Below are 24822 nucleotides of genomic sequence, written 5' to 3'. Positions count from 1 at the left end.
CCCATAGCACAGCGAACATGATACGGCAGAAGAAGGTCCTAGTCCTTCCCATCTTTAGACACCACACTTTTTAACATGGCGTTTAATGTTTTATTAAACCTTTCAACCAGACCTTCCATTTGTGGATAGTAAACGGACGTCCGTAACTGTTTTGATATGCAGCAACTTACAGAGCTCCCTCATGATCTTAGACATAAAAGGGGTAACCTGGTCAGTCAGAACCTCTTTAGGTAGCCCAACTCGGGAGAACATTTCCATTAGCTCCTTAGCTATCAGTTAAGCTGATGTATATCGCAGTGGCACCACCTCGGGTACCGAGTGGCGTAGTCTAGGCCGACCAAGATGTGTTGGTATCCTCTAGCGGACTTCGGTACTGGGCCTACGAGGTCCATCGCGATTCGCTCAAACGTTACATCGATGATCTGGAGAGGTACCAAGGGACTGCGAAAAAGGTGCTGGGGGCTAGTTGCCTGGCAGGTCGGGCAAGACTTACAGAATTCGTCCACCTCTCTAAACACACTGGGCCAGTAAAACCGTTGTAGTCCTGTGTTTTCTGCATTTCCAGATGCCCCCCGAGAACATGTTCGTGGGCTAACTTTAACACGAGTTTGCGATAAGCCTGGGGCACCACTAACTGTTCAATATGTTCAACCCGCAGTTGGTTTACCCGATACAACATATCCTGATGAACCACAAAATGGGGAAACACCGACTCAGCCCCTGGTTGTTGTGGTTCACCATCTACTATTAATACATTTCCCCAAGCTCGGGATAGGGTTGGGGTCTCGGTATTGTGCAGTACCAAAATTATCTCCAGAGACATTAAGGTCAGCCAGCTCAGGCCCCAGCGGCAAGTACTCTACATCTCCCACCATTACATTCAGTGGGGTTGTTCCTTCCCCCCCTCTTCCACCAAAGTGACGGTCACCCCTACTGCCGGCCCTTCGGCCTCGGGTTCCCAGGGTTCTGGCCTCCCCCTGCAGCCAGGCAACTCTGCTGGGGCTATAACGTGTAGAACAAGCATGTCAAACTCAAAGGCTAACATGGGCCAAAAAAACAAAATTTAAGTTTATGTGGGCCGCATCAAAAAAAAAAAAAAAACGTACATTTTCATAGAACAACATTGTTGTTTCATGACTGCTGACCCCCAACATCCCGTTGCCCAATAACACAAGTGAGACCTATATATATATACAAATATTAAACTTCACTATAAGACGCACCTAGGTTTTTGAGGAGGAAAATAAGAAAAAAATATTTTTAACCAAAAGTTGTGCTTTTGGTGGGCTTTGAATTAATGGTGGTCTGTGCATGACACTATTATGGGAGATCTGTGGATGACGCACTGTCATGTGGGGGATCTGTGGATGGCACTGTTATGGGGGACCTGTGGATGGCACTGTTATGGGGGATCTGTGGATGGCACTGTTATGGGGGATCTGTGGATGGCACTGTTATGGGGGATCTGTGGATGGCACTGTTATGGGGATCTGTGGATGGCACTGTTAAGGGGGATCTGTGGATGGCACTGTTAAGGGGGATCTGTGGATGGCACTGTTAAGGGGGATCTGTGGATGGCACTGTTAAGGGGGATCTGTGGATGGTACTGCTATGGGGTGGGATATCTGTGGATGGCATTGTTATGGGGTGGGGGGATCTGTGGATGGCACTGTTATGGGGTGGGATATCTGTGGATGGCATTGTTATGGGGTGGGGGGGATCTGTGGATGGCATTGTTATGGGGTGGGGGATCTGTGGATGGTGCTGTTATGGGGGATCTGTGGATGGCATTGTTATGAGGTGGGGGATCTGTGGATGGAACTGTTATGGGGTGGGATATCTGTGGATGGAACTGTTATGGGGTGGGATATCTGTGGATGGTACTGCTATGGGGTGGGATATCTGTGGATGGCATTGTTATGAGGTGGGGGGATCTGTGGATGACACTGCTATATGTCATCCACAGATCCCCCTCATAACAGTGTCCCCCAATACACCGGCCCTCTGCTCACCGAAGTATTTATAAACATGAATCCTTATCCTGTTATTAAGTTGAACTAACGCTGCGCTCTCCCATGTTCCCCTGTATCCCCACAGCACTTACGAACACGCTTCGATAGCAGGCAGAGCGGACGGCACCAGTAACGTCACTCACTGACGTCGCGCGTCTGCTCCGCCTGCTTCATTCATAAAGTGGGCGGAGCAGGCGCTCGACGTCAGTGAGTGACGTTACTGCTGCCGTCCGCTCTGCCTGCTATTGAAGCTTAAGTAAGTGCTATGGGGATACAGGGGAACATGGGAACATGGGAGAGCGCAGTGTTAGTTCAACTTAATAACAGGATAAGGATTCACGTTTATAAATAAAGCACTTACTTAAGCTTCAATAGCAGGCAGAGCGGACGGCAGCAGTAACGTCACTCACTGGCGCCTGCTCCGCCCACTTTATGAATGAAGCAGGCGGAGCAGACACGCGACGTCAGTGAGTGACGTTACTGGTGCCGTCCGCTCTGCCTGCTATGGAAGCGTAACCAGAGCAATGAATATCTTTGCCGGGCCGCATGTTTGACACCCATGGTGTAGAAAAATGGAGGCTCCAGCACTCATGGTAAAGTTTTGTCAATCCCGGTCTTTATTGCACCAAATTGTATATACAAGTACAGTGGCACCCCTCTTCACTCCCCCAGATTAACGCGTTTCAAACTGTTCAGTTCTTAGTCATAATCCACTGTGTCAATTTTGCTGTGGGTTTATGTAGGATGGACTCCCATCAGCTCCAGGAAAAGGGGAGGAGGGGAGCGCAATCCTACAATCAGCCACACAGCAGACACCTGTTCAAACATAGTAGAAAGTATACACCCATGTGAAATAAAGTGTTTTAAAATCACTAAAATAAGTTTCCATGGATCGGTTTAGAAAGATTAATGATATGGCTGAAAATAATGAGACAAGAAAAAATTAAGTAGATAAAAAATGATGAATTAAATACACTGCTCAAAAAAATAAAGGGAACACTTAAACAACACAATGTAACTCCAAGTTAATCACACTTCTGTGAAATCAAACTGTCCACTTAGGAAGCAACACTGAGTGACAATCAATTTCACATGCTGTTGTGCAAATGGGATAGACAACAGGTGGAAATTATAGGCAATTAGCAAGACACCCCCAAAAAAGGAGTGGTTCTGCAGGTGGTGACCACAGATCACTTCTCAGTTCCTATGCTTCTTGGCTGATGTTTTGGTCACTTTTGAATGCTGGCGGTGCTTTCACTCTAGTGGTAGCATGAGACGGAGTCTACAACCCACACAAGTGGCTCAGGTAGTGCAGCTTATCCAGGATGGCACATCAATGCGAGCTGTGGCAAGAAGGTTTGCTCTGTCTGTCAGCATAGTGTCCAGAGCATGGAGGCGCTACCAGGAGACAGGCCAGTACATCAGGAGACGTGGAGGAGGCCGTAGGAGAGCAACAACCCAGCAGCAGGACCACTACCTCCGCCTTTGTGCAAGGAGGAACAGGAGGAGCACTGCCAGAGCCCTGCAAAATGACCTCTAGCAGGTCACAAATGTGCATGTGTCTGCTCAAACGGTCAGAAACAGACTCCATGAGGGTGATATGAGGGCCCGACGTCCACAGGTGGGGGTTGTGCTTACAGCCCAAAACCGTGCAGGACGTTTGGCATTTTCCAGAGAACACCAATATTGGCAAATTCGCCACTGGCGCCCTGTGCTCTTCACAGATGAAAGCAGGTTCACACTGAGCACATGTGACAGAGTCTTGAGACGCCGTGGAGAACGTTCTGCTGCCTGCAACATCCTCCAGCATGACCGGTTTGGCATTGGGTCAGTAATGGTGTGGGGTGGCATTTCTTTGGAGGGCCGCACAGCCCTCCATGTGCTCACCAGAGGTAGCCTGACTGCCATTAGGTACCGAGATGAGATCCTCAGACCCCTTGTGAGACCATATGCTGGTGCGGTTGGCCCTGGGTTCCTCCTAATGCAAGACAATGCTAGACCTCATGTGGCTGGAGTGTGTCAGCAGTTCCTGCAAGACGAAGGCATTGATGCTATGGACTGGCCCGCCCATTCCCCAGACCTGAATCCAATTGAGCACATCTGGGACTTCATGTCTCGCTCTATCCACCAACGTCACGTTGCACCACAGACTGTCCAGGAGTTGGCAGATGCTTTAGTCCAGGTCTGGGAAGAGATCCCTCAGGAGACCGTCCGCCACCTCATCAGGAGCATGCACAGGCGTTGTAGGGAGGTCATACAGGCACGTGGAGGCCACACACACTACTGAGCCTCATTTTGACTTGTTTTAAGGACATTACATCAAAGTTGGATCAGCCTGTAGTGTGTTTTTCCACTTTAATTTTGAGGGTGACTCCAAATCCAGACCTCCATGGGTTGAAAAATTTGATTTCCATTTTTTTTATTTTTGTGTGATTTTGTTGTCAGCACATTCAACTATGTAAAGAACAAAGTATTTCAGAAGAATATTTAATTAATTTAGATCTAGGATGTGTTATTTTTGTGTTCCCTTTATTTTTTTGAGCAGTGTATATTGTGTAAAAATATATAATCAGCCATTTTTCTCATCAGTATATTGCAACAAGTTGCACTATAGGAGTTTGATCCCTGAAGCTGTCCAGATGTCTGGACTGGCTTGGGTCTGCTCTGCGCATTAAATCACAGGATGAAATTGGGTGAGCTGGACAACTTACTATTTCTGCTGGGGCTACCCGTCTCATAGTCACTCTCGTAGCAGGCCACAGTGCCGTGAAGCCTGGGAAGTCTCTCCCTATTATAAGTTCATAGTGTAAATTTGTGGCAACTGCCACTTCGTGAGTCCACCTGCCAGCCCCTGAGGTGAAAGAAACCAAGGCGGTGGGATAGTCTTAAGTCACCATGGATGCACATGACCCAGACTTTCCAGACAGTATACTCCGTGGTTCGTACCAGGGAAGCCCTTACTAGAGACACCAGACTCCCTGAGTCCAGCAGAGCCTCCGCTGGAGTGTCTCCCACTTCCACCCGGCACAAGTGGTTTAGAGTTTCTGGGGTACCTGCTGCACACAGCTTCCTGACATATAACGACTGACGGTAGCCATAGATAGTATCCAAGGGTTCCACCTGATGTAAACAGTCAGCTCTTACATGGCTAGACTCCTGACAACGCCAGTAGACTATCGACGCCAGGTTCGTAGGGGGTACATCCCGGGTGGTATCAAAATGTAGAGGAGGTAAACCAGTGGCACTACACCAAACCTATGGTTATTCTGGATGCAGATACCGAGGAGTGATGCCTCACGGTGGTGCTCAGCCTGTAGCAGCAGTAAGTATGCAAAATATCTTCAAACGAAGGAGAAAAACAAAACGAGCGGCACTCACCGGTTATAGAAAGGTACACTTTATTCCATGGCAGGAGGGGGGTGCATAAGGTGCAAACACAGCATTAAGGAACAGCCGTTTCGCGCGTGTGTGCGCTTCTTCTGGCTTTCCACCATTAGCGGGGTCACGGCCCCTTCAAATGTGCACAGGAAGCCGCATCATCGCAGTAATTAATTACTTAATCAACACCTGAAATTCCACAACGGAGGACAGGGATTCTTAATCAATAGCGGGACCCCTTCAATGGTGTAAAGTGCATGTGCAAGTACAAAAACCAATAAAACAATACAAATACGAAAATACAATTAATAAGGAATACTTAATTACAGAAATACGCTCATATCTATTTTTTTGTTTAATCCCAAGGGACCCATTGCATCTGTGCGTAGGATCCATTTTGTTTCTCTTCTCAGAAGCTCCCTCTCTCTGTCTCCACCTCTCTCTGTGCGGTTAACTATTTCAAGACCGGCAAAGGTTAATACACTGGGATTTCCATTATGTACCCTGTTCACATAATCTATTAACCGCGGGACCCCCTTTCCTGTTTTTAAGGAGTTTAGGTGTTCACGGAATCTTTCAAATAGACAGCGGATGGTTTTACCAATGTAGAAGCGTCCGCATCTACATAGAATTAAATAAAACACAAATTTGCTGCGACAGGTAATAAGTGGAAAAACCTTATGTTCTATCCCTGCAACAGAGATCACTTGCAATTGGGAATTAAAGTTGCAGAAAGAACAGCTTCTGCATCTCCTATTCCCTTTTGGTCTCTGTTCAGACAGCCATGTGAAACGTTTTTTTCTGAAATGGCTGGTTACTACTTGATCACGTATTGTGTGGCACCTTCTAAACGCTATCACTGGTTTTGTATATTTTAGTTGTTGTGGTGATTCATCCCTCACTAGGATACTCCAGTTTTTTCCTATGACCTGTTTTATTTTTTCGGCCATGGGACTAAATTTAAAGGAAAAAGCAAAGGGTGGGGGAGATTTAATTGTAGTTTTACCCTCTCGCGAAACGGCTGTTGCTTAATGCTGTGTTTGCACCTTATGCACCCCCCTCCTGCCATGGAATAAAGTGTACCTTTCTATAACCGGTGAGTGCCACTCGTTTTGTTTTTCTCCTTCGTTTGAAGATATTGTACATCCCGGGTGGGTTTGGTTAGTATAAGTCGCCGGGTCTGGGATGGAGATTTACGGTGTTTTACTACCCCCCCCCCCCCCCTCCCAAAAGAACTCCCTGTCAGATTCTTAGTAGCCTCGAAGCGCTCCACCAGGTCCACCATTTCCAGGGCATTGTCAAGAGAGGGGGTGGCAGAGCCCTCCAGAACATATCAGCCAATACTCTATCCAGCATAGCCGTGGGACTCAGCACATCAGGCTGTAGCCACTTTTGCAAGAGGTGGAGTAAGTCATAAAATTGGGGTCTCGAAAGCTCCGCCTGCTTAAAGCCCCGCGCGCGCTCACAGGAACGGAAGGTAAGAGAGTGGATCTCCAGCCTGCCAGCGGCGATCGTTCGCTGGCAGGCTGGAGATGTGATTATTTTAACCCCTAACAGGTATATTAGACGCTGTTTTGATAACAGCGTCTAATATACCTGCTACCTCGTCCTCTGGTGGTCCCTTTTGTTTGGATCGACCACCAGAGGACAGAGATAGCTCATCAATATGTAGCACCAAGCACCACACTACACTACACCCCCCCCCCTGTCACTTATTAACCCCTTATTAGCCCCTGATCACCCCATATAGACTCCCTGATCACCCCCCTGTCATTGATCACCCCCCTGTAAAGCTCCATTTAGACGTCCGCATGATTTTTACGGATCCACTGATAGATGGATCGGATCCGCAAAACGCATACGGACGTCTGAATGGAGCCTTACAGGGGCGTGATCAATGACTGTGGTGATCACCCCATATAGACTCCCTGATCACCCCCCTGTCATTGATTACCCCCCTGTCATTGATCACACCCCTGTAAAGCTCCATTCAGACGTCCGCATGATTTTTACGGATCCACTGATAGATGGATCGGATCCGCAGAATGCATACGGACGTCTGAATGGAGCCTTACAGGGGCGTGATCAATGACTGTGGTGATCACCCCATATAGACTCCCTGATTACCCCCCTGTCATTGATTACCCCCCTGTCATTGATCACACCCCTGTAAAGCTCCATTCAGACGTCCGCATGATTTTTACGGATCCACTGATAGATGGATCGGATTCGCAAAACGCATACAGACGTCTGAATGGAGCTTTATAGGGGGGTGATCAATGACAGGGGGGTGATCACCCCATATAGACTCTCTGATCACCCCCCTGTCATTGATCACCCCCCTGTAAGGCTCCATTCAGAAATTTTTTTGGCCCAAGTTAGCGGAAATTTATTTATTTTTTTCTTACAAAGTCTCATATTCCACTAACTTGTGTCAAAAAATAAAATCTCACATGAACTCACCATACCCCTCACGGAATCCAAATGCGTAAAATTTTTTAGACATTTATATTCCAGACTTCTTCTCACGCTTTAGGGCCCCTAGAATGCCAGGGCAGTATAAATACCCCACATGTGACCCCATTTCGGAAAGAAGACACCCCAAGGTATTCCGTGAGGGGCATATTGAGTCTATGAAAGATTGAAATTTTTGTCCCAAGTTAGCGGAAAGGGAGACTTTGTGAGACAAAAAAATATATATATCAATTTCTGCTAACTTGTGCCAAAAAAAATAAATTTCTATGAACTCGCCATGCCCCTCATTGAATACCTTGGGGTGTCTTCTTTCCAAAATGGGGTCACATGTGAGGTATTTATACTGCCCTGGCATTCTAGGGGCCCTAAAGCGTGAGAAGAAGTCTGGGATCCAAATGTCTAAAAATGCCCTCATAAAATGAATGTGGGCCCCTTTACGCATCTAGGCTGCAAAAAAGTGTCACACATGTGGTATCGCCGTACTCAGGAGAAGTTGGGCAATGTGTTTTGGGGTGTAATTTTACATATACCCATGCTGGGTGAGATAAATATCTTGGTCAAATGCAAACTTTGTATAAAAAAAATGGGAAAAGTTGTCTTTTGCCGAGATATTTCTCTCACCCAGCATGAGTATATGTAAAAAGACACCCCAAAACACATTCCCCAACTTCTCCTGAATACGGCGATACCACATGTGTGACACTTTTTTGCAGCCTAGGTGGGCAAAGGGGCCCACATTCCAAAGAGCACCTTTAGGATTTCACAGGTCATTTACCTACTTACCACACATTTGGGCCCCTGGAAAATGCCAGGGCAGTATAACTACCCCACAAGTGACCCCATTTTGGAAAGAAGACACCCCAAGGTATTCCGTGAGGGGCATGGCGAGTTCCTAGAATTTTATATTTTTTGTCACAAGTTAGCGGAAAATGATGATTTTTTTAAAAAAAAAATTTCCCTTACAAAGTCTCATATTCCACTAACTTGTGACAAAAAATAAAAACTTCCATGAACTCACTATGCCCATCACGAAATACCTTGGGGTGTCTTCTTTCCAAAATGGGGTCACTTGTGGGGTAGTTATACTGCCCTGGCATTCTAGGGGCCCAAATGTGTGGTAAGAAGTTTGATATCAAAATGTGTAAAAAATGACCGGTGAAATCCGAAAGGTGCTCTTTGGAATATGGGCCCCTTTGCCCACCTAGGATGCAAAAAAGTGTCACATATGTGGTATCTCCGTACTCAGGAGAAGTTGGGGAATGTGTTTTGGGGTGTCATTTTACATATACCCATGCTGGGTGAGAGAAATATCTTGGCAAAAGACAACTTTTCCCATTTTTTTATACAAAGTTGGCATTTGACCAAGATATTTATCTCACCCAGCATGGGTATATGTAAAATGACACCCCAAAACACATTCCCCAACTTCTCCTGAATACGGAGATACCACATGTGTGACACTTTTTTGCAGCCTAGGTGGGCAAAGGGGCCCACATTCCAAAGAGCACCTTTCGGATTTCACCGGCCATTTATTACAGAATTTGATTTCAAACTCCTTACCACACATTTGGGCCCCTAGAATGCCAGGGCAGTATAGCTACCCCACAAGTGACCCCATTTTGGAAAGAAGACACCCCAAGGTATTCGCTGATGGGCATAGTGAGTTCATAGAACTTTTTATTTTTTGTCACAAGTTAGTGGAATATGAGACTTTGTAAGAAAAAAAAAAAAATCATCATTTTCCGCTAACTTGTGACAAAAATTAAAAAGTTCTATGAACTCACTATGCCCATCAGCGAATACCTTAGGGTGTCTACTTTCCGAAATGGGGTCATTTGTGGGGTGTTTGTACTGTCTGGCCATTGTAGAACCTCAGGAAACATGACAGGTGCTCAGAAAGTCAGAGCTGCTTCAAAAAGCAGAAATTCACAATTTTTGTACCATAGTTTGTAAACGCTATAACTTTTACCCAAACCATTTTTTTTTTTTACCCAAACATTTTATCTTTTATCAAAGACATGTAGAACAATAAATTTAGAGCAAAATTTATATATGGATGTCGTTTTTTTTGCAAAATTTTACAACTGAAAGTGAAAAATGTCATTTTTTTGCAAAAAAATCGTTAAATTTTGATTAATAACAAAAAAAGTAAAAATGTCAGCAGCAATGAAATACCACCAAATGAAAGCTCTATTAGTGAGAAGAAAAGGAGGTAAAATTCATTTGGGTGGTAAGTTGCATGACCGAGCAATAAACGGTTAAATTAGTGTAGGTCAGAAGTGTAAAAAGTGGCCTGGTCTTTCAGGGTGTTTAAGCTATGGGGGCTGAGGTGGTTAAACTTCCATGTTTATTCACACATGAAGCAAAAACAATGGTGTTCGTTCACACACTATGGAAAGTCCACATAGTAAAAATCACCTTGTTTGCCGTTCTGCTTCGAGCAGTTCACGGCAGGCTTTAGGGGGCCTGTTCCCCCAGCACATGGGTATCAGCCCTCCAGTCCAGCACAAAACCTCAGATCCCAACACAGAGACTCAGCTGGTGAGCCCAACTGCCTATTTAAGGACAGCCAGGTGCTGCCAAAACCAAGACCGGCACTTAAATTCCTGCCTTCCCAGACAAACCCTCTCACTGTGTCACATACACCCCCTCCCCCCCCCTTTGTTCAATCCTGAGGGGGGTGAACACACTCCAGACAGTGTACCCGGGACAGGGCATCCGCGTTTCCCTGTAACCGGCCTGCCTTGTGTTCCACCGAAAATGTAAAGTTTTGTAAGGACAGAAACCAAAGGGTGACCCGAGCATTCCAGTCCTTCGCCTGGCTCATACATTTTAAGAGGGGAGTGGTCAGTCACCAGGCGGAACTTTCTCCCCAACAAATGATAGCAGAGAGACTCGAGCGCCCACTAGATGGCCAGGCACCCTCTCTCCACTATACTGTACCTGGTCTCGGCTGGAGTGAGCTGAGTTGAGGAAGACTACGGGATGCTCCTCCCCGTTGACTTCCTGAGACAGTACAGCAACGAGGCCTACTACGAAGGGATCGGTCTGTACTATAAACTCCTTTATGAAATCGGGTGTCACCAAAACCAGGGACCCACATAGGGCCGACTTCAAAGTGGAGAAAGCCTCTTCCGCTCGATCATCCCAGCGAACCATCACGGACTTGTGTCCTTTCAAGAGCCCTCTCAATGGCGCGGCCAAAGTGGGGAACAAACCTTATGTAATAGCCCACTATTCCCAGGAATGACTACTTGCTTAGTGGTGACAGGTTGGGGCCAATTTCTTATCGCCTCTATTTTGTTTACTTGGGATTTGATGACTCCACGGCCAACGACATACCCCAGGTACTTAGTCTCCTCTAACCCTATGGCACATTTTTTCGCTTTAACGGTTAGTCAAGCCTTCCGAAGGGAGTTCACTACAGCCTGCACTTTGGGTAGGTGACTTTCCCAATCTGTCAGTGGATGACGATATCGTCCAGGTAAGCCGAAGCATACCAACGATGTCGACAAAGCATAATGTTCATAAGTCGCTGAAAAGTGACGGGGGCACCATGCAGACCAAAGGGTAACACCTTATAGTGATACAGCCCCTCAGGTATGACGAAGGTAGTTTTATCTTTGGCAGCCTCCGTTAAGGGCACCTGCCAATACCCTTTTGCGAGGTTCAAAACAGAAAAGTGCCGTGCTTGTCCTAACTTCTCGACTAGCTCATCCACCCGGGGCATGGGATATGCGTCAAACTTAAAAATATTGTTACGCTTACGAAAGTCGTTACAAAACCACAACGTCCCGTCCGGCTTTGGCATCAATACTACAGGACTGGCCCACTCACTTTTTGACTCCTCTACGACGACTACCTACAACATTAGCTGCACCTCCTCAGAGATGGCTCGTCACCGAGCTTCGGGTACCCGGTATGGTTTTAACCAGACTTTTGCCTGAGGATCAGTGACAATGTCATGCTGGAATATGGAAGTGTGCCGAGGGAGGTCCGAGAACACATCCGTGTTCCGACTAACGAACTTCCTGGCCTCCTGAGTCTGTTTAGAGGAGAGGCTGTCAGAAATTTTTACTGTGGCAGCCGCTTCTCTTGCATCAGACAGATGGGCCGGAATCTCTTCTAGAAAACCCGGCTGCAGGCTGTCTTGAATACAGGTTTCCCTATCTTTCCATGGTTTGAGTAAATTCACATGGTAAACCCGCTCCGGCTTTCGCCGTCCTGGCTGGTGTACCTTGTAGTTTACATTTTCAAATTTTCTTGAGTACCTCGTACAGCCCCTGCCACCTAGCCAGGAATTTACTGTCCACGTTCAGCACCAGAACCAAAACCTGATCACCCGGGATAAAGATCCAGGCCCGAGCCCGCGATTATAGACCCGACTCTGGGCTAGCTGAGCTGCCTCCATATGCTCCCTAACAAGAGGCAACACTGTCTCTATCCGATCTTGCATCTGGGTAACGTACTCAATGATACTTTTATGTGGAGTGGTTTGTTGTTCCCACGCCTCTTTGGCCACGTCCAAGAGACTGCGAGGGTGTCTGCCATATAGCAGTTTGAAGGGAGAGAACCCAGTTGAGGCCTGGAGTACCTCTCGCACTGCGAACATGGGATAGGGCAGAAGGAGGTCCCAGTCCTTCCCATCTTTAGACACCACCCTTTTCTATATATTTTTAAATGTTTGGTTAAACCTTTCTACCAGACCATCCGTTTGCGGATGGTAAACAGACATCCGTAGTTGTTTTATGTGCAGCAACTTAGAGTTCCCTCATCACCTTGGACATAAAAGGGGTCCCCTGGTCGGTCAGAACCTCTTTAGGTAGTGCTACTCAGGAAAACATTTCCATTAACTCCTAAGCTATGAGTTTGGCTGAGGTATGTCGCAGTGGCACTGCCTCCGGGTACCGAGTGGCGTAGTCTAAGATGACAAAAATTTGTTGATGCCCTCTGGCGGACTTCGGTACTGGGCCTATGAGATCCATAGCTATTAGGTCAAAAGGTACCTCGATAATCGGGAGAGGTACTAGGGGACTACGGAAATGTGGCTGGGGGCTAGTTATCTGGTAGGTCGGGCAACATTTACTAAACTCTTCCACCTCTCTGTAAACGGTAGGCCAGTAAAACCACTGTAGAATACGATCCTGAGTTTTCTGCAGGTCCAGGTGACCCCCCGAACGTGTTGGTGGGCTAGATCTAACATGAGTTTGCGATAAGCCTTGTGGACCACCAACTACTCAGTAGGATCACCCCATAGTTGGTTTACATGATACAACATATGCTCATGAACCACAAAACGGAGAAACACTGACTGTGCCCCAGGTAATTGGGGTTCACCATCTACTATTAACACATTTTCCCAGGCTCGGGATGGGGTTGGGTCCCGACGTTGGGCAGTACCAAAATTATCCCCGGAGACATTGAGGTCTGCCAATTCAGGACCCGGCGGCAAGTCCTCCACGTCTCCCACCACCACACTTAGTGGGGTTGTCTCCCCCTCTTTCACCAAAGTGGTGGTTACCCCTACTGCTGGCCCTTCGTTCACGGGTTCCCGGGGTTCTGGTTTTCCCCCTGAGCAGGGCCACTCTGCTAGGGTTACCCCGGTCTCATGGGTATCAGTCACTCTTATACCAGACCACAGTGCCGGGAAGCCCAGGAAGTCTCTCCCCATTAGTAGTTCATAGTGTAGATTGGTGGTGATGGCCACCTCGTGGGTCCACCTCCCGGCTACAGTGGAACGAGCCACTACAATAGCGGTGGGGTAGTCTTTTAAGTCTCCATGAATATACATTACGCCGGCTTTCCGGCCAGTATACTCAGCGGGCCGTACCAGTGTAGCCCTTACCAGGGACACCAGACTCCCCCAGACCAGCAATGCCACCGCCAGAGTGTTTCCTACTTCCACCTGGCACAAGTGGTTGATGTCTATAGTCTCTGGGGTACCGGAGGCACACAGTTTCCTGGCATATGAGTGGCGGTAGCCATAGTTATTGTCCACGAGCTCAGCCCGACGGGGACAGTCAGCCCTTACGTGGCCGGGCTTCTGGCAACACCAGCACACTATCGGAGCCAAGACCGTAGGGGGTACATCCTGGGCGGGTTTTGTTGGCACAAGACACCATGACTGGGGTGGAGATTTCCGGGGTTTGACTGCCCCCTCCCAAAAGAACCCCCCTGTAGATTCCAGGTAGCCTCATAGCGTTCCACCAGGTCCACCATCTCAAGGGCTTTACCAGGAGACACGTGGCTGATCAAGTGCTGGAGAGGGTATGGCAAAGCCCTCCAGAATACATCAGACAACAAACGGTCCAGCATAGCAGTGGAACTCAGCACGTCAGGCTGCAGTCATTTTTGCAACAGGTGTAATAGATCATAATACTGAGGTCTCGCAGGTTCAGCTGGATTAAACTCACACTGATGCACCCGCTGGGCCCAGACCAACACATTCACCCCCAGTCTTGTCCGAATCTCACCCTTTACTGTCGGGTAATCGGCCGCTTGATCGTCCGCTAAGTCGAAATACACCTGCTGGAGTCCAGATGCCAGAAACGGAGCGACAACCTCAGCCCTTTGATCTCGGGGTAGCTTCTCCCTCGCGGCCACCTTTTCGAACACCGCCAGATAGGTTTCGACGTCATTCGAGGGGTTCATCTTGGGAATCGCCGCACGGACCGCTTTCCGCATCATGGACGCTCTGGGATGCTCCTGCCGTATGTAAAGCCATCACGTGTTGTAACAGCAGCTGGCTTGGTTCTTGCTGCTGCTTATTAGTCTCCCGCTGCTGCAGGATAGCCTCCACGAGGGCTTTCACGACAGCTTCAATTTTGTCGAGGGACACGGGTTGTAATCTCGCTGGTTTGATGTAAGACATACAACTGTGCCCAGAAAAAAAATACTTAAATATTTCGGCCTTCACGCCAGCCTCACTGCGCTTACCCGCATTCTCCACCAATTGTGGGGTTTTGCTCTGGTAGACAGGGTAAACGGATGCAGTACAGAGGCAAAATACAAGTTCTTAACTCAAACTTCAATGTTTATTCACACTTGTGGCAGTTGCATAAAACAATACGTCACTTTACAGTCTTTGGTGTTAATTCACACATAATGGAAAGTTTATATTGCACAAGTCACCTTGTTGGCAGTTCTACCTCCAGTAGTCCACAGCAGGCTTTAGGGGACCTGTACATGGGTCTCAGCCCTCCAGTCCGGCACAAAACCTCAGATCCCAACACAGAGACTCAGCTGCTAAGCCCAGCTGCCTATTTAAGGACAGCCAGGTGTGCCAAAACCCAGACTGGCACTTATACTCTGGTAAGGTATTTGACGTCACCTGGCATACCTGCCCTTCGCAGACAAAACCCCTCACTGTGTCACAATATAAGTATAAAAATGTATTTATTTATATATTACACATATATACATACAGTGCAAATGTTTTAGGCAGGTGTATAAAAATGCTGCAAATAGAAGTAGTAATGGACAAACATCGTCCGGGACGATTCGCCAATGTGAAAGTGGGTTCGCGAACCGCACGTTTGAGGCGGACCCCACTCACTTTAATGGCAGGCAGGCATCTGTTAAAACACACATTTTTGGTCCTGGTGGTCAGAGATGAGGACTGTGTTTCCTAAGGATCATTTTTTACTGGGAAATACAGGGCACGGTATAATACATTAGAATATATATAATATAAAGATATTAGCCCTACCCCTGAATAATAATACAATTAGGTGGTCATTTATTATGTAGAAATAAGTCTATGTTAGGCGTATTTCTAAAACACATTGTGGCACAAAAGATCCTTAGCACCGCAACTTGCATGTTTTTCCGCTCATGCCAGGTCTAAAAAAAAAGGATGGCGTGGGCAGGGAAACAGATACAGTTATGGCCATCCAGTTATTGGATACCACCGCCATACATTGACTGGATAACACCTTTGTACAGTGACAGGATAACACCGCCATACCGTGACCGGATAAAAGGGTATAAGAGGGCACAGTACAGGGAATGACTAGAGGCACTGCACAGGGTGTGGTAAGAGGGCACAATGCAGGGTATAAGGGGGAACAGTACAGAGTGAGAAGCACAATCACATGACCCTGTGACATTAGAAGGTGAATGCAGTTCAAAAGTCACCATAATGAGAGGCAGAGGAGTGAGACAGGGGTGTGATTATGTTGCTAGAGATAAAAAATAAATAATTAACTGTCGGCCAGTACAGGCCCTAAAAATCAGGCAATAGGCATTCACCTGACAGCAAAGAACTTTGGATTATGTGGCTGGAGGTATATTAGGCGGTCAACGAATAGAGACGATTACTCTTACCGGTAATTGGATTTTCCAATAGCCTCCACAACGGCACTCCAGAAGGGTGTCCCCACCTCCCCAGGACAGGAAACAACGTAGAAGCTCAGACTTAAAAGGCCCCCTCCCCTTACCTGCTTCAGTTAATGATATAGGACTCGGTTAGTTTGTTCAAGAACTGTATTGATATAATGATAACATAACAACTCCCACAATAATTCAATAATTACACAACTTGGATAGGGAATCCAGTGCCATTGTGGAGGCTATTGGAAAATCCAATTACCGGTAAGCATAATCGTCTCTTTTCCCCGGCGCCTCCACAACGGCACTCCAGGAGGATTAATAGAGAAACAAACTCTAGGGTGGGACTACTGCAGATAAGACTTTTCTGCCATACAATCAGGATTTTGGAGTACATCTAATTTATAATGTTTAAAGAAAGTATTTGGATTCTTCCACGTAGCTGCTCTGCATATTTGCTCTACTGAGGCAGAGGCATTTTCTGCCCATGAAGCAGACACGGCTCTGGTAGAGTGTGCTTTGATCCCTTTAGGGGGGGGTCAAGCTTCTCTGCAGGTAACAGAACCCGATGGGGTTTCGGATACATCTGGATATGGTACTCTTGCTTGCCGCTGATCCCTTATGCTGGCCCTGATACTGAAGGAGGAGATGGTCTGATTTTCTGAATACTCCTGAGACTTCCAGGTAAGTTAGCAGACATCTTCTGATATCCAAATTATGGTATTTTCTCTCTAAGTCAGAGGCTGGATTTTCACGAAAGGATGGAAGCGACACCTCCTGTTGGCGATGGAATTTTGAGGCCACCTTGGGTAGGAACATCGGGGTATGTCTAAGGATAATACGGTCCTCTAATACTGTGAGATAGGGGGCTTTGCGGGAAAAAGCCTGAATCTCGCCAACCCTTCTGGCAGATGTTATTGCCAGTAGAAAGGCGGTTTTTAGGGTTAGGAGCTTAAGTGGGATCTCCTGCAAGGGCTTAAAGGGTGCTTCCTTTAAAACCTCCAATACTAAATTCAGGTTCCAAGGAGGAATGGTAGAATGAATAAATGGGCATTTTCTGAATGCTCCTTTTATGAATCGCTTTATTAATGGTAAGTCTGCTAGCTTTAGTTCAAGAAAGCTACTTAATGCTGAGACTTGTACCTTTATGGTGTTAGGTCTGAGACCTTTGTCAAGGCCTGCCTGCAAAAAATCCAATATAAGTGGATTATTAGCTTCTGGAGTGCCGTTGTAATTCTTTGCTTCTGGTACCCCCTGTTGGTTTAAGTAGGATACTGTGGTAGCGTTGTCGGACAGTATCTTTACGTGAAGGGATTTTACATACGGAAGAAGATACAGAAGAACTTCCAGCACTGCCGACAACTCCCTTATGTTTGAAGAGGCTGCTGACATCTCTGGGCTCCAGGTGCCCTGAACTACCTGATTTCCTATATGGCCCCCCCCAGCCTCGGCTGCTGGCATCTGTTATGATGATCTGATCCGCCGGTCGCCAGAAAATTCCTCTTTGGAGATTTTTCTTTATCTTCCACCAGAAGACATCTTCACTCTTAATGGAACTTCTATTCTTTTGTTTAAGGAGCTTTGATCTCCGTCCCAGGATTCCAGGAGAAATTTTTGTAATGTCCTTGTATGATGCTGGGCCCATCGCACTGTGGGGATGGTGGATGTTAGATGTCTTAACAGTCTCATGATGTCCCTCTTTTGGCTTTGCAGAATTGGGAGATATTTTGACTTATCATTTGTTTTTCTGGAGGTAAAAAGGACATGAGGTTGTGTGAATCTAGCAAAATTCCTAGAAATTTTTTCTTCTGACTGGGAACCAGGTCAGATTTCTGGGTATTTATTAGCCAGCCTAACTCGGTCAGCTTTTCCTGCACCGTCTGCAGATGCCCCTGGAGGTCCTGAAGAGATGAACCTGCTATCAAGTGGTCATCTAAATATGGGACCACTATTATACCTTGAAGGTGTAGATATCCCGTCACCTCGGCCATAATCTTGGAAAATATTCTTGGGGCTGATGATATCCCGAAGGGAAGTGCCTGAAATTGAAAGTGGTACTCCTGACGTCCTAGGAGTATTGCTATTCTGAGATATCTTTGGTATGCTCTGTGTATGGGAACATGGTAATATGCGTCCGAAAGGTCTATAGTTACCATGTAACAGTTGCGAAATAGGAGATTCACTGTGGATCTGATCGATTCCATTTTGAATCTTTTGTAGGTTATGTATTTGTTTAGCTTTTTAAAATTGATTATTAGTCTGAAGGACTTGTTTGGTTTTTGAATAAGGAATATGGGAGAGTAAAATCCCCGCCTTTCCTGATCTTGCGGAACTGGAACAATTACGCCCTTCTTTAGGAGAGATGATATCTCCATCTCTAAGGCCTGCTGTTTTTCTGATCTTTTTAACGGCTTGTTGATGGTGAAGTATTCCGGTGGAGGCATATTGAACTCTAGTTTGTACCCCATGCATATGGTGTTTATAACACAAGGGCCGAAGAAATCTTTTCCCAGGCCTTGGAAAACATCTTTAACCTGCCACCTACTTGAGGCCTGGGAAGTGGATTCGGGGTTGAATAGAAACCCCCTCCCTCTTCCTCTGGAGGATTGCCATCTTCCAGTACTGTCCTTTCTTTTCTGGTCTGGTCTATTTCTCCTTTGATTCCGAAAGGACCGACGCTGCTGATAAAACTTTGATTCTGAAGGAAATCCCTTCTTTTTGTCTGATGCATTTTCTAAAATGTCCTCAAGGACTGACCCGAACAGCTTATCTCCCTCACACGGAATAGAGCATAGCCGACTCTTTGAACTGGCTTCACCGGACCAAGATCTAAGCCATATAGCTCTTCTTGTAGAATTGGAGAGGGCTGAGGATCTAGCAGAGAGTTTCACCAGGTCTGTGGATGCATCTGACAGGAAATTACAGGCATGTTTTAAGGTAGTAAAAACAGTTGTGGTGGTGGCTCACTCCTTATTACCCATGGTATGGTGCTACCAGCCCAATGGAGAGGACACCCTACCTCTCAAGAGTGTAGAATAGGAATAAAAAGGTATATATTAGGCGAGCACTCTAACATAAAGCACACATTTATTCAATAAAAATAGTATCAGGTATGTAAAATCAAGTACATAAAATCAATAAGGAAATAAAATATATCAATAATATCAATTAAATCGCAATAACCACAGTGGGGCAACTACTGCGTGTTACTGTATAAGTCCGTAGTGCAAATTAGGATCTCTTTCACCATATAATGCTTTTGATTCCTTGTGAGGCTTGAGGGATTGATGTCATATCCTCAGCATAGTCGACAATATTCGACAAAGATAATCGACAAAGTAATCGCAGTTGTTGTGAATGTTATTCTTGCTTGTTATTGCCTTATAGGGCTAAGGAGGTTGGTCTTATGTCAACAAACAACAATCGCAATAAACTGTGAACGATGATGTTACTTTTGAATATATTCGAGTGCAGTCCGAAAGTTCGTATTATCGGTATTAACAGTATTTGGTCGAATTATAGACGACGGTAATCTCGGCTATTCAGCCGCTTACCTCCTTCTTCCAAGGATTATTCAGGTGTCTCCGCTGGTGTTTGTCGAGGGGCGAGTGGTGCGGGAAACTCCGGCGTCTTGCGTCGCACTCCTTGCTGTAATTGCAAACTCTCGCGGGATCACGCTTACGCGGCTTCCTCTTTCATCCGGAGATGACGTCTCTGGTATGTCGATTAGAGGTCCAATCTTCCGAATTCTTATAATAATGTCTGCATGTCCATGCGACTGGAAATATTTCGACAGGTGTGTGGCATTTACCAGAATAGAGCATAGCCGACTCTTTGAACTGGCGTCACCGGACCAAGATCTAAGCCATATAGCTCTTCTTGTAGAATTGGAGAGGGCTGAGGATCTAGCAGAGAGTTTCACCAGGTCTGTAGATAGAATAGAGCATAGCCGACTCTTTGAACTGGCGTCACCGGACCAAGATCTAAGCCATATAGCTCTTCTTGTAGAATTGGAGAGGGCTGAGGATCTAGCAGAGAGTTTCACCAGGTCTGCGGATGCATCTGACAGGAAATTACAGGCATGTTTTAAGGTAGGTATTGAGGCCAGGATCTCTTCCCTTGGAGTCCCTGCCGCCAGGTGTTCTTCAAGCTGTGTTAGCCATACTGACAGGGATCTTGACGTGCAGGTAGCGACTATACTGGGCCTAAGCATGGCTGTGTTTGTCTCCCATGCACATTTTAACAGACCCTCGCATTTCTTATCCATAGGATCTTTTAAAAGGCCCATGTCTTCGAAGGGAAGAGAAGTTTTCTTAGATATCCTGGCGACAGGCGCATCAATCTTGGGAGTCTTATCCCACAGAACTGAATCCTCCTCAGTAAATTGATATTTCCTTTTAAAGGAGGCAGGGATTAAATTATTTTTCTCTGGATCTTTCCATTTCTTTTTAAATCAACGTTTTAATGTTACTATGAACAGGAAAGACCTTCCTCTTCTTTTCTCCCAGCCCCTGGAACATTTTGTCCTGCACGGACTGAGGCTCCTTAGTCTCTTCTATTTTCATTGTAGCCCTAATGGTCCTTTACAGCCTTTCTGTATCTTCTGGGCTACAAAGGGGTCTCCCTGATTCCTCATCAGAGGATTCAGTTTCCTCAAGGAATAATACTTCTCCCTCCTCAGAGTCAGGCTCTGGCTGACGGTCCGACAACTGAGATCTTTGAGAGGTAGAGGGCTGAGGAGAACACGGAGGGAGCCTTCTGTCAATTGCTGATTTAACCTCTTCCTTAATCATTTCTCTGATTTATTCAAGGAAAGAGGGCGATTCCTCCGAAACTATTTTGTCCATACATTTTGGACATAGTGACTTCTTTGACTTAGAGGGCAGGGATTTTCTACATATTGCACATCTTTTCTTGGATAAGGACTCCTCAGATCTTCTGGTGCTGTTGTCCTTGCCCTGTAAGATAATATTTGAATCTTTTCAGGGCTCTGTAATAGGGCTACACTATTAACACCAGCACCACACCAGTGAGGGAAATAGTAATGTGAAGGGTCAATATCAGACAGGAAGGAGGCTTACCGTGCTCTGGCCGGCAGGATCCACAAGCTTACGGGACTCGGGAGCTTCCACATGAGCAGACATGTCACCGGTCAGCGATGCAGGACGCCGAACTCCACGCTCCCAGCCCTATATCCGCCAGTCCTCTGACGTCACCCGCCACTGGAAGCGACGCAGAGAACTGGCAACTTAACTTCCGGCCTGTGCGCACGAGCGCAATCCCTCGTTCCCGCAATGAGCCAGGGAACGGAAGCCCGGGGCTGCCTTCACCGAAGGACTTATGCCGAAGGAACGGGGACAGGACCTGTCAACTCCCGACCTCTGCACGGCCCTCCCGGATGGGGCAAGTTATCCAGGCCGTGCGTCGATGAACCCCTGACGTAGCAGGAGCGGCTTCCACGCGATCCCGAGGACAGGAAACAACAAACTGAAGCAGGTAAGGGGAGGGGGCCTTTTAAGTCTGAGCTTCTACGTTGTTTCCTGTCCTAGGGAAGCGGGGACACCCTCCTGGAGTGGAGTTGTGGAGGCGCCGAGAAAAAAATATGTAACTGTCGGCCAGTACAGGCCCTAAAAATTAGGCATTCACCTGACATAAAAAGGCCTTTTATGCCGCTGTACATACAAAAGGAAAGGACCATTCTTTGTTCTTTGTTCTGGGTGGTGGCGGATATGTGTGGGCTGGCATGAGGAAATTCAATTACACATGGTCATCCCAGGTGTTAAATTCCTCCGAGATCCATGTCTCGTTCATTTAAAAAAATGTGAGGTAGTCCACACTGTCGTGAGCTAGACGAGTGTGCTTATCGGTCACGATCCCCCCTGCTGCGCTGAACGTTCATTCTGACAGGACACTTGACGAGGGGCAAGCCAAAAGTTCCATGGCAAATTGTGCCAGCTCTGGCTACAGGTCAAGCCTGCACACCCAGTAGTCAAGCGGTTCCTCGCTTCTCAGAGCGTCCACATCGGCCGTTAACCCGATGTAGTCGGACACCTGTCGGTCTACGGGTTCCCTGAGGCTGAATCTGGAGGGCGGCTGTCGATTGGTTAGCTGCAAGAATGATCTCATATCCAAAGTGACCAACACATCTTCAAACCGCCCTCTTTTTGCAGGCGCGGTAGGATTCGTACTCGCACCCGTTTCGTTGTGGGTGGAAATTCCAGTGCCCGCAACAGCAGAATGCAGCATCTCCCGCAGCAAAGCCTGGAAATGCTGCATTCTGACAGCCCTCTGTGATGTTGGTAACATATCCGCCATTTTGTGTTTTTACCGGGGGACTAAGTACGTTGCCACCCAGGACAGGTCCTTGACCTTTATGCTTTTTATACAGGGGTCCCTTTTCAAACACTGGAGCATGAAAGCCCCTATTTGCACTAAATTAGAAGCGGTGGAGCGCCCTGCTCATCACCCAGGAGAATGTCATTCTCGGTCTCCTTCCCCCAGCCATGGACAAAACCAGGGAAAAGTTTAAAGCCGAAAAGTTTAAAGCCTGCTCTTCTTGCTCCTCCTCCCCCCAGCCACCATAATCCTCTGACCTCTGACTCCTCTACAGACTTCTGCTGACTTGTCTCAGATAGAGTAGCCCCCCCCTGGGAATTCATTCAGCATTGCGACTTCCTCATCTTCCAGATCCTGCTCCTCGACTGCTTGATCAATGACACCACGCAATTCTGACGGGCAAGTGGTGTCGCCGCTGAAAGTCAGCAAGGCGAGCCATGGCCATGTAAGATCTTTTAAAATGGCCAGAGATTTTCCTGGCTTGCCGCAAGATGTCCTGGACCCGGGGTATTTGGCAATGAATCGCTGCACGACTAAGTTCGGGACGTGTGCCATGCGCGGCACGTGTGTCATTTTGCCCTGTTTCAGCTCACTCAGCAGATTGGCACCGTTGTTGCACACCACTTTACCAACTGTCAAATTGAGAGGGGTTAGCCACTGATCGGCCTGTGACAGCAGAGCTGAAAGGAGTGAAGGAATGGTGTGGCTCTTGGCTTCTAGGCACAACAGCCACAGCACAGCATGGCAACGTCTCACCTGGCACGTCAAATAGGTTCTGGGGAGCTTGGGGGTGCAGCGAAAGAGGCGGTAGCAGTGGAAAAGGAGAAGTCAGCAGAGGAGGAGACGAAGGATGTAGTAGGAGGAGTAGAAGAAGAGGCAGGCCTGCATGCTATCCATGGCGGTAACACCAAATCCATACGGGTGCCACGGGTTACATGCTTGATGGCCCTCAGAAGGTTCACCCAGTGGGCAGTAAAAGTTATGTACCTTCCCTGCCCGTGTTTGCTAGACCACGTGTCTGTGGTCAGATGTATCTTGGCACCGACACTGTGTGCCAGAGATATATTAACTTGCCACTGAACGTGGCCATATAGTTCAGGGATGCCCTTCTGGGAGAAATATTTTCTTCCGGGGACCTTCCATTGCGGTGTGCCAACGACCACAATTTTTTTGAAGGCCTCCGAGTCCACCAATTTATATGGCAGTAGTTGGCGGGCTTATCCGGCGTCATCATTTTTTTACGCTCGAACATTTGGTCCACGGAAGTCTGCCTTGTGCCAGATGAAAGCGTCGACGGCACGGTGGAAGGTGGAGTGGAGGACAAATGGGAGGAGAGAGGAGAAGGAGAAGAGGCAGGACATGGAGTGCCGGGAGTGTGGCTTTGTGGGTTCTGACGGCTTTGCTCCCAATGGGCTCGGTGATGGGAGGCCAGGTGCCTTCTTAAAGCGGTCATCCCTAGGTGAGTGTTGGGCTTACCGCGACTCATGCGTTGACAGAACAGGCTGCAGATGGCAACACTATTATCAGCAGCTGACAGGTTAAAAAAAAGCCCACACTGCAGAGCCATGTTCCGGCGTCCTGAGAGCGCAAGATGTGACTGTGCATTGTGGATCGCTCGCTCCAGATACATTTGCAGTCTGCTTTTAGCCTCCTGTGCACTGCAAGTTTTGCCTGCTTCTCCTCCCTAACTCCTAAGTCTCTCCCACTGAACTCCCCTCCTGTTCCTCTCTTGTGGGCACCCACATGACGTCCATCGATAAGTCATCCTCACCTTCACCACCACTGACATTAGAGATCTCAGAGTAGGCAGCAAAAGCGGGGACCACCCTCCTTGGGCTGATCTGGCTACTGTCGTCAGACCGCTGGGTAGCGGCCGTTGCTACCTCCACTTGCTCATCCGATGCCAAGAATGGCTGCGCATCTGTAAGGTCTGGGAATGGATGAAAAAATAATTCCTCTGACTCGAGTGGAGGGGCTATGGTGGTGGTGGTGGTATCTTTGGGGGTGCACACAGCAGAGAGTGAGGAGGATGCAGATACAGAGGATGAGGAGGGTGCAGAAGGGGAAGGCTGAGTGAGTAACTCAACCAACTCTTGTGCGCCCTTTAAAGTTATCGCACGCGCCTTCTCCAACTTCCCACATAGGCTCTGGCCTGGTGCACCTGCCCGACCCCTACCATCCCTGCGGAGCGGTCTGCATGTTCCTCTGCTGGTCATTTTCTAAATGACCCTCTACCCAGGTCCTTAGAGAAGAAAATATATATAGCAATAGATACACTGCCTGTAACAAGCTG

At 47.4% G+C, this 24822-nt stretch overlaps 1 protein-coding gene across 4 annotated transcripts in view; it reads right to left on the bottom strand.

Annotated features, from left to right (window-relative positions):
* The window catches only part of KAT6B (lysine acetyltransferase 6B), a 373094-nt gene that overhangs the window by 154629 nt on the left and 193643 nt on the right, over window positions 1-24822 (bottom strand). Inside the window, exon 1 of one of the 4 annotated variants that reach the window (XM_040435106.1) lies at window positions 1120-1126. The exons of the other annotated variants lie outside the window; for them this stretch is intronic. Within the exon in view, the coding sequence (XP_040291040.1) occupies window positions 1120-1124 (5 nt within the window). The 5' untranslated portion in view covers window positions 1125-1126. Of the gene's footprint in view, window positions 1-1119; window positions 1127-24822 lie in introns of those variants that run through there. 4 annotated transcript variants of the gene reach the window in all.

The sequence above is a fragment of the Bufo bufo genome, chromosome 6 (genome assembly GCF_905171765.1).
Source record: "Bufo bufo chromosome 6, aBufBuf1.1, whole genome shotgun sequence".
Taxonomy (NCBI): Eukaryota; Metazoa; Chordata; class Amphibia; order Anura; family Bufonidae; genus Bufo; species Bufo bufo.
This window is presented reverse-complemented; position numbering and strand designations above follow the sequence as displayed.